The sequence below is a fragment of the Solea senegalensis genome, linkage group LG1, assembly GCF_019176455.1.
Source record: "Solea senegalensis isolate Sse05_10M linkage group LG1, IFAPA_SoseM_1, whole genome shotgun sequence".
Classification (NCBI taxonomy): domain Eukaryota; kingdom Metazoa; phylum Chordata; class Actinopteri; order Pleuronectiformes; family Soleidae; genus Solea; species Solea senegalensis.
Window position 1 is genome coordinate 8,313,996 of NC_058021.1, and position 15,209 is coordinate 8,329,204.

The following is a 15,209-nucleotide window of genomic DNA, read 5'->3' on the forward strand; positions in this document are numbered from 1 at the left end:
TATAAACCTTGATTAAACACTGTGACTAACCAGTAGAATCCTACCAGTTTTGCTTGATATGAAGAAATTACATAAGAATTCAACATCCCCATCACCCATCCATATGTGGCACAAGATATTAGAGTGGGACGTCTGTTGGAGAGCACTAAGATAAATTTGTGGGAGGATCAAATAACTCAGAGACTGGGAGGAAACTGTGTGGACTACAACATCGCACATTATCTGCTGCAACCAAATCCATCACTAAAGTCTGCAATACATGCTACACTTTAAGATTTATGTACAATTACTGAAACTCTACTTTATTGTTGATGTTGATTGCTGGCCTATCTGTCTCACAAACCAATGAACAAGTGTCCCTGGTGGTCTAGGGGTTAGGATTTGGCACTCCCACCGCCACGGCCTGGGTTTGATTCCCAGTCAGGGAACCAATTTTGTGGGCAACCCATGGCCATGAAGAAAGGAATTTGGCTCATAACCAGAAGGTTGTTGGTCCCAGTCCCGCCCAGGGTGCAGGTAAGTGCTTCTCACTGCTCCCATGTCACACGGCTTGGGTGTGTTGGGTTAAATACATAGGACAAATTCATTATGACTTAAGCAGTGTTTCCCAACCCTGGTCCTCAGGGAACACTGCCTTGCATCTTTTAGATGTTGCCCTGCTCCAACACACCTGATTCAGATGAACATTCATTATCAGGCTTCTGCAGAGCTTGATGAGGAGCTGACCATCTGAATCTAAATAATCAAAATAATGGAGGGCAGTGTTCCCTGAGGACCAGGTTTGGTAAACACTGTTCTAAAACACACTTGGTAACCTTGTTTTTAAAGGTCCATAGAAAAAAATAAATCATTTATTATTATTGTAATTATAAAGTTGAGGCAGTGTGATAAACACATTACGTAAATTAATACACGTGTGGGTCTCATGTATGAAGCTTATAAATAAATAAACAAATAAAAGTAACAGTGTAAACCACAGATTGCACAGATGATGTAAGCTTGTTGTTGACTTTCCCAGTCTGAATGACTGAGCACAGTAGAGGGGGTGGGGTGTCATTAATCCATAGCTAGTGATGATGACCAGTCATGCGAAAAGGAGGTGTAGTGGGGGATGGGCGAGGACACTCGTGTTATGACTGGTGCTTGGCTGTGGGACAAACTTCCAGAGGCCTCGCTATTTTTCCCCCTCTTTTTCTGTCTCCTTCGTCGGTTTTCAGTGAGGAACAAAATGTCTCCATCTTGACGTGGATCAGTCAAAGAGACCAGCAGCTGACATTAAATCAACACTGGAGGATTGATTTCAACTTCAGCAAACCACAAACGTGTCATTGTGCGCGTTTGCAGAATAGGTTAGTTGTGTGATGGGCATGTTCTACCAGAGCCACTTAATACCTAATGTTTGCCGTTATTCCTTCACAGATTAGCCGCGGTCGGTGTGGGACACCGTGAATGCACCACCGTCATCACGGGTTAATCATTAGCTTCAACGAGTGGCGCTTTGAAATAACAGTAGTTACAGGCAGCCCATTTCTGCATGCCCGGTCACGCCACTGTGTCGAATATCTGAGGCTGTAGCTGGCTTCTTACCGCCTGGCGTTAGCTTCAACTTAATAGCCTGACGATAGATAATACATATAAATGTGTGCGAAAGCGTCCTGTGTTGCAACTGATTAAACGATAACATGGTCTGACTTGAATACACGAGCTGTGGAAGATCTCAACATTTGAGAAGTTTTGTCCAAGTAGGTACGAGATTATAGCAACACTGTCATTAGCGTAGCGTGCTAGTGTTAGCTAGCTCGCTAGTTTTCATTAGGTTTGTAGTGATCATGACGCGCTCTTGTTTTCGTCAAAAATGTAATTTTAAAGAAGCCACGTTAACGTCCGTAGCATCAAATATTGTCCACATCAAATACAAACCGCGAACTAGCACAGCGTTGAGTACAGTGCTTCGAGCGCTAACTGTTGGGTGACCTGCGTTAAATGAGACCGTGGACCGCCTTACCTCAGTGGCATGTGTGGTGACGGGTACGGCCGCCGCAAAGGCAAAACTAATGTAAACTCGCACATTAGCCGGGGAGCTAACGTAACATATCTAATAATAATAATGACGTGAAATACATTTGTTCCCATAACTACCTAATATATGCAAGTATTGTATATTCACATATCAATCTCGTTGCAAAAATTGCGATAAAGCCTGCTTCCATTTGTCCCCGTGTTTCCACTTAATGACCATGACATGTGGGATATTTACTGTAAACATTGCAATAATTGTCAATTGAAAGTGGGATTACTTGATATATATGATGTATGGGTGGGACAGTATGCAATATCATCCTTTTTATTAACTTTCGTTTGATGGTGGTGAATATCCATTTGTGAGATTAAAACAAAATAAAGCCATTGATATAAAAATATATGGTTGTGCAAAAACATTTAGTAAAATACTTTTTTCTTACGTAAGTATTAAACAAATATTAGCAACATCTTCCTCAGTATACGCTTTTAGAATCTGAACGCAAACTGTATGCAAATTTGAAAGCATCTTCTATAAGCATATGAATATGAGCTGAATAAAATCATAGACGGAAGGCCCCACCCATTTCCGTTAAAAATAAAAATAGTCTTTTTGTAATTATCGCAGTAATATTGTTAATCACGTAACAATATTTTTTGACAAGGATAATTAACTTGTGGAAATGTTCACATCATCCATGTCTACTTATTCTGGCTACCAGTGACTGAGTGCATTTTGAGTCATTCATAGGCTCAAAGTGCGTCATATGTCCCACTGTCTCAATTAACACATTGGAGATTCACTACCACTTGAGGTGGGAAGGGCAATGTAGAAGCTTATTATCTTGCTAATTTAGTTACTGACAGATTAGCATTGGGACATACCTTGCATTGGATTTAAGCCACGAGCCACGTTCACTAAGGAGTAAAATAAATCATTGGTACCAGTTTGAGATGCTGTATAAGTTTTGTTAAGATAATATAGTAGCATCTGTGACATACACTGACAAGAAAGTTGGCTATTTTATTCACTTTATATACTACAAAGCACACTTTGATGTCACTGCTTCAGGGATGGCTTCACCATGCACAAATATCCTCAGACTGTATTTAGCTTTTTATATTGCTGACCCAGTTTTTGTTCTTGTTTTGTGACTCGCCCCTTTGTGCATAACACCTGGTTCCTGCTGCCTTTTCACCCTGACACATTGCTGCTGGAATGTTTTCTGTTAATTTCTTTGCCCCTGTAAGAGAGGAATACTGTCTTCTGTAAATACTCTAGTTGGATGTTAAGCGTGAAAGTGGTATTTGGCACTACTTGTTTAATATGGGGCATTACTTGGCAGCAGTGCATGTTGAAATTAATTAAATTCAAGTCAAGGAAATGATTGTATGAGTAAATGCTTGTTCCTTGTCTCCCAGGAATTGGGATTTTTTGTCGAGGACAACGCAGTTATGATGCACCCCTGAAGACATCTTGATCACATGGGTAGAGTATCTTACTGTTTAGTATTACATAATTTTAGCTTTTCTGTGTAGTTGTATACTTATATTGATGCCTGGAAGATTGCAGTACCATGGCCAAGGGTAGGAAATCAATTGAACCGAAGTGGCAATGTGAACTATGTTGGTGGCTCTCGGGACTTCCTACACTAACATGTAACCAAAAAAACACAGCTGTTTGTCCCTTTCAATAGCTTATTATGTAATTAAATGCTGTGTCAGTGCTCTTGATAGAGCTAATGATCTAAACGTAACATTTGACAGAATGGTCAAGCAGCTATTCTTGTAAGTAAGTAAGCTCTTACCCTCTTCACTGCCCCCGTGTCACTTGCATGGTAATGACATTTTGTATTAGATAAGCATAAGTGTTCTACCTACATGGTAATTATCAACATACTGAACCTTAATGACAACAATGGAAAGACACTCTTGCAGCCCGTGCACTGAACTGGTGCTGTGGGAATAGCACATAATACATTCACTGGCCACTTCTTCAGGTATTTGTTCAACTGCTCGTTCACACAAACATCTAGTCGGCTGATAAGATGGCAGCTACACAATTTATTCAAGCATAAAGATTCGGACTGCAACGATGTATCGGTTATTAGTCTATTACTAAAGGAATCATCAAATATTTCAACACAGAGCAAGCCCCCAATTGATTAGTCGAGAATATTATCAGATTAATTGATTATGAAAATGAGTGTTAGTTACAGCCCCAATATAGACGTGATCAAGATGACCTGCTGAAATTCAAAGGAAGCATATGAATGGGGAAGATAAGAAGTTGCTTTGAACATAACATGGTTGTTGGTAGCAGGTGGGCTGGTCTGAGTATTTCAGAAAGTGTTGATTTACCGGGGTTTTCATACCATTTCTAGGGTTTACAAAGAATGGTCTGAAAAAGAAAATATCCAGTGAGCAGCAGTTGTCTGGGTGAAAAAACCTTGTTGATGCCAGAGGTCAAAAGAGAATGTCCAGACTGGTTTGACATGAACTATATCAATGTCAAAACCTTGAAGAAGATGAGCAATGGCAGCAGAAGGTCACCACTCGTTTTATTTAGAGTTGGTTTTCCCTTAACAAAAATGTGTTTTGCTTGTATTGAGCCCTTTACTGAATTCTAGTGGTTATGCTTCATATGGGATGTATTAACCATCAAGACTTTGTGACTGCCTTTTTAGGAATTGCTGTAGGGCTTCCACTAGATTGCAGGCTTCTTGGTTCAGTTGGTCTTGGATCTCAGCCTCTGGGATGCAGCAGGAGACATGTTGACTTTTTCAGGGCATTGGCATGACGGAAACAGTAGTGGTTCTGTCCCTCGTCCAGACTCCTTGTTTATTTCCACTCTCCTGTTTAAACAGCGCCGGTTCTGCATGAATAAATATGGGGTCAACAACAAGAACTGCACAATCTGTCACTGCTGATGTTTAAAGCCTCAGTCTATGCCAGACCGTTGGTCCAAAATACCCGCCTGCCTTGTGAATACTGCTGGAAATAATTTCCAGTTGTAGGTCAATGAATGGAAACTGGTTCTCTGCCTAGAGTGAGGAGGCGTTTGCAGAATCTAACAGGTAGATGAGCAAGGAGTTATTATTCATCAAATGGCAGATTGGTTAGTGTTTTTGTTCTTCTCCCTGTTCAGAAGTTACGAGAGTGAGGTCAAGTTAGGTGGTGTGTTTTTAACCTCTTCCTGTTCTCTATTTGTACCGTGTGTGCCAATTTGGAAGTTACCTCATAGAGTAACACCATCCTGTGTGTGGGTGTGTGTGTGCGCGCGCGCGTGTGTGTGTGCGTGCGTGCGTGCAGTGGGGGGGTATTTTTAAGATAAGAGTAGAAGTTCCTTCTATTTCATTTGTGAACTTTCATTTCTGTGTCATCATGTGTACTACTACCACATTATAGTGTGTGCTTTCCCTTTAGAACTTCTATTTCATTTGGAACTTTCATTTCTGTGTCATGTGTACTACTACCACATTATAGTGTGTGCTTTCCTTTTACAGGCCCCTATACTGTGCTGACCCAATGGTTTGATCACCAGGACTAAAAATGAGCATAAGCAGTGATGAGGTCAATTTCCTGGTTTACAGATATCTGCAAGAGTCAGGTGAGTCCAAGATTATTTTTAGGAACCAACCTGGTGATAGATACACTGGTCTGAGTACTTTAAATAATATACAGTTAAATATTTTACACCTCTTTTCATAACTCCCACTTTATTGAACTTTGTGTAAATCATACCATAAAATAATCTTGCTTTCACTAGGCTTCTCTCACTCAGCATTCACCTTTGGCATAGAGAGCCACATAAGCCAGTCCAACATCAATGGAGCCCTGGTGCCCCCTGCTGCCCTCATATCCATCATCCAGAAGGGCCTGCAGTATGTGGAGGCTGAAGTCAGCATAAATGAGGTCAGACTCTTACACTGTTGGATACTAATGAGAGTCAAGAACTGGTTAGAAAAACTCCGGTGCATGCTTTATGTTTTCACCCTAGTTTGCATGTCGGCTTTTGTGGTATCAAATCTCTGTTCATTATAGTTTTGCCAGCTTACAATGAAGTACAAACTTTAAACCACAAATCCCTGTTAATTTTAGGAAACTGGTTACATAATGCTGCATGTTTTCTGTGTAGGATGGAACCTTATTTGACGGCCGGCCCATCGAATCTCTGTCTCTGATCGATGCCGTGATGCCAGATGTTGTCCAGACCAGACAGCAGGCCTATAGAGACAAGCTGGCCCAGCAGCAGCAGGTGGCAGCAGGCAGTGCCAGCAGCACAGGACCCCAGGGAAGCACTAAAAATGGGGAGAGCACTGCCAATGGGGAGGAAAATGGATCTCATGCCTTAGCCAGTAAGCTAGCTCATGGTTATTAAGTCTCTGAATCAGTTCTTTAACAAACACCAGTGTGTTCTTGTTTTTGGATGATAAATTGTCTGCCATAGTGCAGGATTTTTGTATTTTTGATCCTGTGCAAGATTAACTTAATGCTTACCACCTTGAGATTACCACCTCTCTCGGCAATTGCATAGCGCTTCACCACATGCATTTACACCTGGTATTAACAGCCACCGCTGGTGTCCTTATCAAGATCTGATTGCTATCTGATCATGGTTGTCCGCCCCTTATGTCAACTCCCCCTCTGTGCGCTGTCATAACAACAACGCTAGCTGTATGTGAAGTTGCGCTATTGTATGGACTCCTCTTTGCTTTTTCGATGCAGAGGAAGAACGCCAACACATATCCACTCATGTAGTTGTTGTGGGTGGAGCAGAGATGCAAATGATTTAATTACCCTGTTATTGTATTTGGCTGCTCAAGCAGAGAAAGCTGTTTGTCCATTCTCCTTTTAAAGAAGAATGGTAGGGCAGTATTACTGATTACTCTTTATCCACCTTTTATTTAAAGGTTTTGCTTGTGCTTCTCACTCTGCCCTGTACTGTAGATCACCACTCTGAGATAATGGAGGTGGACAGAGACGTGGAAATCCCTCAAAGTAAAGCAATGGTCCTGAGAGGCCATGAGTCTGAAGTTTTCATCTGTGCCTGGAACCCAGTGAACGACCTCCTTGCCTCTGGGTCAGTATCACCACATCATTTTTCTTGTATCATTTTCTTTGTTTGACTCACAACATCAACAATGCATCAAAATCTTTTTTTATAAATGCTATTCACATTGTTAGATGGTAATCTGTGGCCCAAAGTAGGTTAAAACGTTATTCTTATTATATTGACAATAACTCTGTATGCTCTGAGGATCACAGCTGTAACAGGAACTGTGACGCTCCCCAGTTTGTAGACATGGATGTAGTCTTGTAGTTTGAAAAGGGAAGGAAGTAGGAAGTAGCACTTCACCAGGGGGTGACTCTGCTGGTTGCAAAAAGAACTCTGCTTGAATGGAAGTTAAGGGGAAAATGAGCACCTATTTCTTACTTGATTTATAATATTGCTGAACACCTTCCTAATTAGTTTGCTCGTGTGCCTGTGATTTTCCAATTTCAAAAAATGACATAGTTGGTGCCTTTTGAAATGGCAAAACTTGAGGCTTCAGAAGTGGAGATGATTTGCAGTATTAATTATGACTCTACACACATTAATATGTATGCTGCATGTGTCTCTTGTGGCCACATGACATCGGATCTCATGCCTGCAGAAACGCATGGCTGCCACCTCTTTTAATTTCAGCTGTTTACGTTCTCCATTACATCTCTATACTATGTTCAAACTAGGGATTACCATATATCTGAGATGATGCAATGACAGTTGGGACAGGTAGCTCATTTACTCCTGGTATTAAATAGTGTGTCCACATGCATCTTGGGATCTGATCTCAGCAACCTCACCTTGCTCACTATGCAGATTAACAAATACACCGTTACTGGTTGCAAAACAAAAAGGTGACCTAACTGTATGGTTTAGCCTGACAGTGAGAAGTAAGTTTCCAGTGTGTGTGCGTGTCGGCAGGTCTGGAGACTCAACAGCACGAATCTGGAACCTAAGTGAGAACAGCACAGGCGGATCCACCCAGCTGGTTCTGAGACACTGCATACGGGAAGGGGGCCAGGACGTACCCAGTAACAAAGACGTCACCTCACTAGACTGGAATGTGAGTGACTGTGTGCTTGTTCCACTAAGTGGAGTTTTTTAGTAATCTAATCTAGTGCTGTGTGTGTGTGCATGCCTGTGGCTACTACTTCTACTAAAGGCATTCCTTCCAACTATATGTATATATATATATATATATATACATATACATATACATACATGTATGTATGGGGGGCGAGTCACTGCAGTTGAATACAGCTCAGCAGCAAACCCGTTTTCCTGTGTAGTGAGTCAATGGACAACACCAAATACAATTGACCAGACTACTAACTAACTAAGACATACATTTCTCTTTCAGAGTGAGGGAACCTTGCTGGCGACAGGTTCATATGATGGCTTTGCTAGAATATGGACAAAAGATGGTGAGACCCTCAGTCTCTTACACACAAGGTGTCATGGTAAAATGTGTTTGCTGTATTTATAATGTGTGTTTTTATTCTTTCAGGTAACCTTGCGAGCACTTTGGGTCAACATAAAGGTCCTATATTTGCACTCAAGTGGAATAAGAAAGGAAACTTCATCCTCAGTGCTGGTGTAGACAAGGTAAAACACTGCATATAGATTTTGTACCTGACAACACAGCGGTAAATTAAAAGAGCCTATGAACAGATGCACAAGCAGCGCACAGATGAGGAAAAACGTCTGCTTCAGAGACGTCCTGTTCTGTGCACAAGCTCAAATTCTGTGTGTGGGTTTTAGATTCTCAAATACAAAAACTGGTTTCTTTTTCAGTTCACAGAATGAACAGCTAGTGGACCGTAAGGAGACGGTGGCATAATTTGACAAAAAGTGTTTCAGATTACGATCACTTGCTCTACCTTTTGAAGATTTCTTTATCAAACCCACTTTGCCGAAAGACATAAATCCAGTTTCAAAGGGGCTTTACTGTGGTTATTATATTTCCAATAGCATCAGGGTGTTTTTATAACAGTTAAGTCAATTTTTTTATTGTGGATAGGATATCAATAGGGAGGGTTGAAATCATTCTGAAGGAAGCAGTGGTTTACGAGGTTGCTGTCATGCTATATGGGATGTAGTCTGATATATAATGTTTATATATATATATATATTAGGGTGCTTTATCAACGTTTCAATTACTTGAGTGGCCATTTTGGTAATTAATTACCAGTTAAGATTTTAGTGAAGTAAAGTTTAAAATGTCTGGGGTCAGTTTTGCTCCTGAAATAAATGCATTTGCTGCATTTCTGTGTTCATCCATTTATTAATTGTCTTTGGATTGTTGAAAATTGTCTAATGTCGTGATTTCCTGCAAACATTAATTATAGAAAAGGAGAAAAGGCATATTGATGACACCATGAATTTCCTTTGAACGGACCTTTCACAGACAAACAATTCATGGACATTGTGCAACATTGCCATCTAGTGTACTTCAGTGTAATGGCACACAGTGTATATCTGCAGGAGAGGCTACACATAAATGTACAACTGCTTTCTGAGCTCACTTGGACGTTATACGAAAACTTAATCAGAGGTCTGTGGTGATTTCTGCAGACGACTGTGTTCTCACATACAGCCCCTCTGGACAATCTCGGGAGAATCTCCGGACTTCATTACATGTCTGAAGAGTGTCATTGTCTTGTATAAAAAGGCTTGAAAATCATACATTATTAATAAAACTCTCCTCTTTCACACAGACAACAATTATCTGGGACGCACACACAGGAGAGGCAAAGCAACAGTTCCCTTTCCACTCAGGTGAGTGAAAAGAGGCAAAAACGCTGTTTGTTTTCCTGGTGTATGTTACCTTTTGTTGAACTGCAGCGAGACCATAAGGATTATAGTTAATGCAGTTTGTTGGGAGTGTGACAATTACAGACCAGGCTACAAAAGTGACAATAAAAAATCTGTCCTCAGATTTATCATTATGTGTCGTCATGGTGTCTCATGGTCTGCTTGCGTATCTCACTGCTGCAGCAGCCCTAAGCTCCGTCTCTGCCTCCCAACAGCACCTGCTCTAGACGTAGACTGGCAGAGCAACAACGCGTTTGCCTCCTGTAGCACAGACATGTGCATCCATGTGTGTAAGCTGGGTCAGGACAGACCTGTCAAGACCTTCCAGGGACACACGGTAAGACATGAGACATGGGGAAAAAGAAAGGAAAAAAATTGAGGTGTGGTTTGTGATTAATATTGTTAAGGTGCTGGGTGGAAAAACACCCACTGTGACAAACTCTGGACCCTTATATATAAGGCATTTATTTAAGAAGGTTATCAGGATGAATTGAAACAGTATATTGGACTAAACTTGCTGCAATCTGTGTAACAGTTATTATGTCTTAGTTACTATATTTGGTGTATCTTTGTAGAATGAAGTCAACGCCATAAAGTGGGATCCAACGGGCAGCTTACTGGCTTCCTGCTCCGATGACATGACACTTAAGGTCAGTCCACACAACATGCAAATGTAATGACTGCCACCTCATGACCAAGGAAAGCCCAAAATCAGACAAGGAAAATGAATCTAACAGCTGCGTTTTATGATCATATCCTTTCTTTCTGGCATAGATCTGGAGCATGAAACAGGACTTGTGTGTCCATGACCTCCAGGCTCACAATAAAGAAATCTACACAATCAAGTGGAGCCCCACAGGCCCCGGGACCAACAACCCAAGTGCCAACCTTATGTTGGCCAGGTAAGAATACTTAGCGGCAGCTGTTTTAGCTTTCAGGAGTTTTCATTTGTGTCATTTGACTTAATTGCTAGAAATCAGAATCAGAAATATATCATATCTGAAATTGCACAGTACTTTGGCATAGTCAAGAGATTAAACAAGTTCTTAATTTTATTACAGTTGTGCTGTGTACACTTAGTTTCTGTCCCTGTCTCTTGTCTCTCCAGTGCATCATTTGACTCAACAGTGCGTCTATGGGACGTAGAGCGTGGGGTGTGTATCCACACACTGACCCGCCACCAGGAGCCTGTCTACAGTGTGGCCTTCAGCCCTGATGGCAGGCACCTCGCCAGTGGTTCCTTTGACAAGTGTGTCCACATCTGGAACACTCAGGTGTGGCATGAGAACCAGTAACTAGGGATGTCCTGATTCCATGTATCAGATCAGATCAGAAACCCCCGATCGTTTACACCTATTGCAGGACATACTTTATTAGTAGTGAGCAGGCCCTTTGTGTAGCTCAGCTGTAGCAGAGTTTTATTTATCTGTTGGGGCATACACACACACACACTTTAGTGGGGACCAACGCAGGTAACTTGAGATTACAACAAAGACACTTGTTAGTTAATCGGGACATCCCTAACAATAACCATTCACAGCATTACAAATATGATAAGGAAGTTGTTCTTGTGTTTTTGTTTTTCTTCAGACGGGTGCTTTAGTCCACAGCTACAGGGGGACAGGAGGGATCTTTGAGGTATGCTGGAACGCCACAGGGGACAAAGTAGGAGCCAGTGCATCAGATGGATCGGTGAGTTTTGCTGTTTGAGCACAATATCAAACAAGTAACAGCCACCACTGCCTCTGTTCACTAATGGCGCATTTCCACCGGCTCTACTCGCCTCGACTCGGCACGACACGATTAGCTTGCATCTCTACTACAATAAAGTACCTACTTAATGTGGGCGGAGTCATCACTGCACAGCTGAGTGGGGCCCAATCTGATTTTGGATGACAGATTTTTTTTTTTGCTGTTCCTAATCCCGTGGAGAAATCTGTGTATGTCTCTGTCTGTACTGGGGGGCGGGGCTATCAGCCACTGCCTGCCTGTCACTCACACACACAGAGACACACAGACCTGCAGGTTTGTAGTCATTCCTTCATATGCAACAAGACTTTTGCTTATGTTAACTGTCCTGCTTAGCTCATAGACCGTGGTCAGAAGTCAAGGACAGGAGCTGTAGCTGCTTCAACCTGACATTCTAACTTTAACAAGCAGGTGGAGAACGTACACTCGGCTTGAACAGGAGGAGTCTAGCCTATAATTTCTTCTAACAAGCGTAGAAGATTTCACATTAGTGCCTTCTTTGTCTTGGCTAAGACTAGCCCAACTGATGCTTGTCTATTGTTTGACAGACACTAATAATCTAACAATTAGCTATCAGTTCATAAGAATTGAATGAATTAATTGAGTCTGAGCAAAGTATATACATATATTGAATTCATCCTCCCTCCCCACCATCCCCACCAACACTGTTACATGCTCCATTTCTCTAGAAACAATCCGTTCAACTTCCTGTGCCACAGATAATTATCACATACACATAAGGCGTAAATGAGCATTAACACACTAAACAGAAATATAAAAAGTCTGAAAATCTGCCTTGATTCTGTGATGAGGCTGCTCTGCTGTGGCGTGCACAGCTGAGCCCAGGAAGCAACAGAACAAAAAAGTCACGGAAGAAAGAAAGCACGCAGAAAACGTTGAGCAGAATATAAACCTAATGTTAAACCTAGATTTTAAACACTGCCCCTTGTAACTCACTTCGAAGGGGCAAGAGAAGCAACGAGGGCCAAAGAGAAAATGGGTCCCACGTCCAACAGATTATGTCGCAATACCACAAGTTAGCATAAGATGGCGCCAATAATGTCTAAACTGTTGGTCTGGACAAGCGGAAAAGATGCAACAGCAGCTCTCCATCAGTCAGGTGTTGGAGGAGCTGCTGGTCAGAAGCTTCTGCAGAGACCAAGTGTTTTTGTTTCTTTGTCTCTTTTTTTGCAGAGTGACACAAAACAGAGTCTTTGTTTTTCGTTCTCTGCTGTCGGCAGCAGGTTCTTGAAGATTGGTCATGATAGGAGAATAATAGTAGGCCCTTCAGAGCTCTCGTTGCAGCACAGAAGCAGAGAGCCAAGACAAACTAAGGTGGTTTGGGAACAAGTATCTGAGAGACTTTAAACCACTGGGCCAAAATCTTGTTTTGATCCCTGTTGGAAATGTGTAAACAGACTTGAAAGCCTCAGTACACTGACGAGTCTTAGCCAAACTTGACTCATTGGTGCAGAGAAGAATGAATGATACTGACCCCACAGTTATTTCTAAAGTAAAGGCTCTGAAAATGCATCATTGCTTTGTCTGAATAAAATGAAGCCAATCTAGTCTAAACCAGAAAACCTGCGATCCATGTTGGCAGATTACTTTTGTGGCATTATAAAATGTAAAAATGTAGTGTTTACTTTTAGAATGTTTCCTATTTCTGAAGTGTTGTAGTTGTCGGGGCTACATTCTTACAGATGTGGAAGGGATGGTGTTGCTTTTATGAAGATTAAAAAATCATCCTCATCCACGTTCATAAACAGGACATATAGCTGTGATTCACCCTCCGTTTAGTCAAAGGTGTCATTATCTCATTGAAATGCACATCTGCAGATACAGTATATAAATAAGTTGAGCGATTTTTGGTGGTGTGGTAGAAAGTGAATATCCTGCAGCCGACACTGAGGAAATGACACTCGAATCTTCCGTGGGAGCCACGACGGTGACGACGGCTCCCACGGACGGTTCGAGTGTCATTTCCTCTGCCATTGAGCTGTTGATGATGACATTGACTTTTTTTTTTTTTTTGTCCAGGTTTGTGTATTAGACCTGAGGAAATGACACTCATCAGTGGGAGCCATGGACCGACTACGAATGTGTAAATAGCCAAAATGACTGACTGTCCCTGCCTGTCCGGCACACTGCTGTAGTCCCATCAGTTGCAATGGCTCGCCATTACAGAACTCTCTCCCTCCTCACCTCACGTCCCTCTGATGTACACACAAGGACCCGACCATTGCCACACACAGTTCTTAAAGGTCTGTTTGCACACTTGCATTTCTCTCCCAGAGCTGCTGGAAGAAACACGCCGTCACTCAGTATAACCTCGTCGGGCTCATCACACACAAACCAAAACAACCCAGATTATTTTCACGTTCCTCTTTTTATCCTTTTTAAAGATCAATTTGTTTTTCGTATGCATATTGCATATGCCAGCGTCCAGTGTCCTGTGGACATTGTCGTGTTGAATTTGGATTTTATCTCTCTCTAGGTTTTATATTACATGGGGGTGGGGTGGGAAAGAAGGGTGGGGTGGGGGGTGTGACTTGTTTTGTAATGGATGTTCTGTGAGTGATCATCTTTTTCAGTCTGTAATGTTCACAAATGCAAATGTATAGCTCAGAAAATGGAAGTGGTTGATCATTTTGACGACCATGTTTGTTCCCCCGTTCTTTGTCTGTTTGTTACAAAGTCTAAAGCTGTAAATCAAAGAGTAAACTCTCCTTTTGTTCCTGCAACTTTTATCCTCAGACATGATTTTTCAGGTGTGAATTCATCCGGGTAATATCAAGCTCCGACGAATTCAAAGCCTCTGTAGCTGTAACGCCACGTTTGATATCATGTTCCAACCGTTCGCTGGGGGCAAACGGCTCCACTGCAGTTAAAGTGCAGACAGCTTCAGGCTCCCGTCACTGAAACTGCACTTGTGCACCAGTGAGGTAACGGGACACAGTGGAAGCTCTGCTTTCTGGTGTCTTTGCGGTGTATGGGATGTGTGGGGAAAGAGAGATGGAGGAAAAACAAGTCTGCTTTAATACATTTGACATGAATAATTAATAGTCATATTTGTGCTTGTTATGATAATCACAACATGATTAGACAGACTAAGGTCCATCATGTTCCATTTGCCCCTTCTTAGTCATTAAACAGGCGAACATCTGGATTATCACTTCCTCTGGAAGCACAGGGTTTTTCGAGTGCAGCTTTTGTAAACATGAGTCAGCATTTGAGAGTGAACCAGCGATTCTGGATTTCATATCGGTCTCGTTAAACAGTCCATCAGCTTTTATTCTGTAATGTGTGTAGTTTTCAGTTTCCCGTGGTGACCAGAGTAGACACTACAGCCGTTTGTTAGCTGTTGGCAGGCAGTTGTTGCCCAGCATTAATAAGCCCCCCTTACACACACACACACACACACACACACACTCTCTGGAGACAGGCTGTGTTCAGGCCTATGCACACATATGCACAGATTGCTTTTGTTTGTAGTGTTCAGAATTGCTGTTGCTTTAAAAAGCAGACTTGATGTAACATGTAACATCTGCATATAATATATATATATATATACATATAT

General features: G+C 41.8%; 1 protein-coding gene and 1 non-coding gene across 7 annotated transcripts; both read left to right on the forward strand.

The window, feature by feature from the left end:
• The first annotated feature begins 356 nt into the window (after window positions 1-356).
• On the forward strand, window positions 357-428 carry trnag-ccc. Its single transcript has one exon. It is a non-coding gene; the product is annotated as a tRNA-Gly (tRNA).
• Window positions 429-1,100: 672 nt separating this feature from the next.
• On the forward strand, window positions 1,101-14,804 carry LOC122773633 (F-box-like/WD repeat-containing protein TBL1XR1). Of its 6 annotated transcripts, none has more exons than XM_044032459.1 (16): window positions 1,101-1,349; window positions 3,442-3,508; window positions 5,526-5,629; window positions 5,789-5,934; window positions 6,158-6,377; window positions 6,970-7,102; window positions 7,988-8,129; window positions 8,427-8,490; window positions 8,574-8,671; window positions 9,784-9,844; window positions 10,096-10,217; window positions 10,456-10,530; window positions 10,655-10,782; window positions 10,989-11,154; window positions 11,471-11,572; window positions 13,670-14,804. In XM_044032459.1, the coding sequence occupies exons 3-16, from the start codon at window positions 5,572-5,574 to the stop codon at window positions 13,694-13,696; spliced, it is 1,542 nt and encodes a 513-aa protein (XP_043888394.1). In that variant the 5' UTR covers window positions 1,101-1,349; window positions 3,442-3,508; window positions 5,526-5,571; the 3' UTR covers window positions 13,697-14,804. The 6 variants fall into 6 exon arrangements, with proteins under 6 accessions (XP_043888394.1, XP_043888412.1, XP_043888385.1 ...); XM_044032450.1 differs by lacking the exon at window positions 1,101-1,349 and adding an exon at window positions 1,534-1,746; XM_044032442.1 differs by lacking the exon at window positions 1,101-1,349 and adding an exon at window positions 1,534-1,742.
• Window positions 14,805-15,209: the final 405 nt, after the last annotated feature.

Excerpts from the sequence above, each read along its gene's own strand:
- LOC122773633 (XM_044032459.1), top strand. The coding sequence starts at position 5,572 with ATGAGCATAAGCAGTGATGAGGTCAATTTCCTGGTTTACAGATATCTG. Across the intron at positions 10,783-10,988 it reads GCCAACCTTATGTTGGCCAG|TGCATCATTTGACTCAACAG; the intron begins GTAAGAATACTT and ends TTGTCTCTCCAG. Across the intron at positions 11,573-13,669 it reads CCAGTGCATCAGATGGATCG|GTTTGTGTATTAGACCTGAG; the intron begins GTGAGTTTTGCT and ends TTTTTTGTCCAG.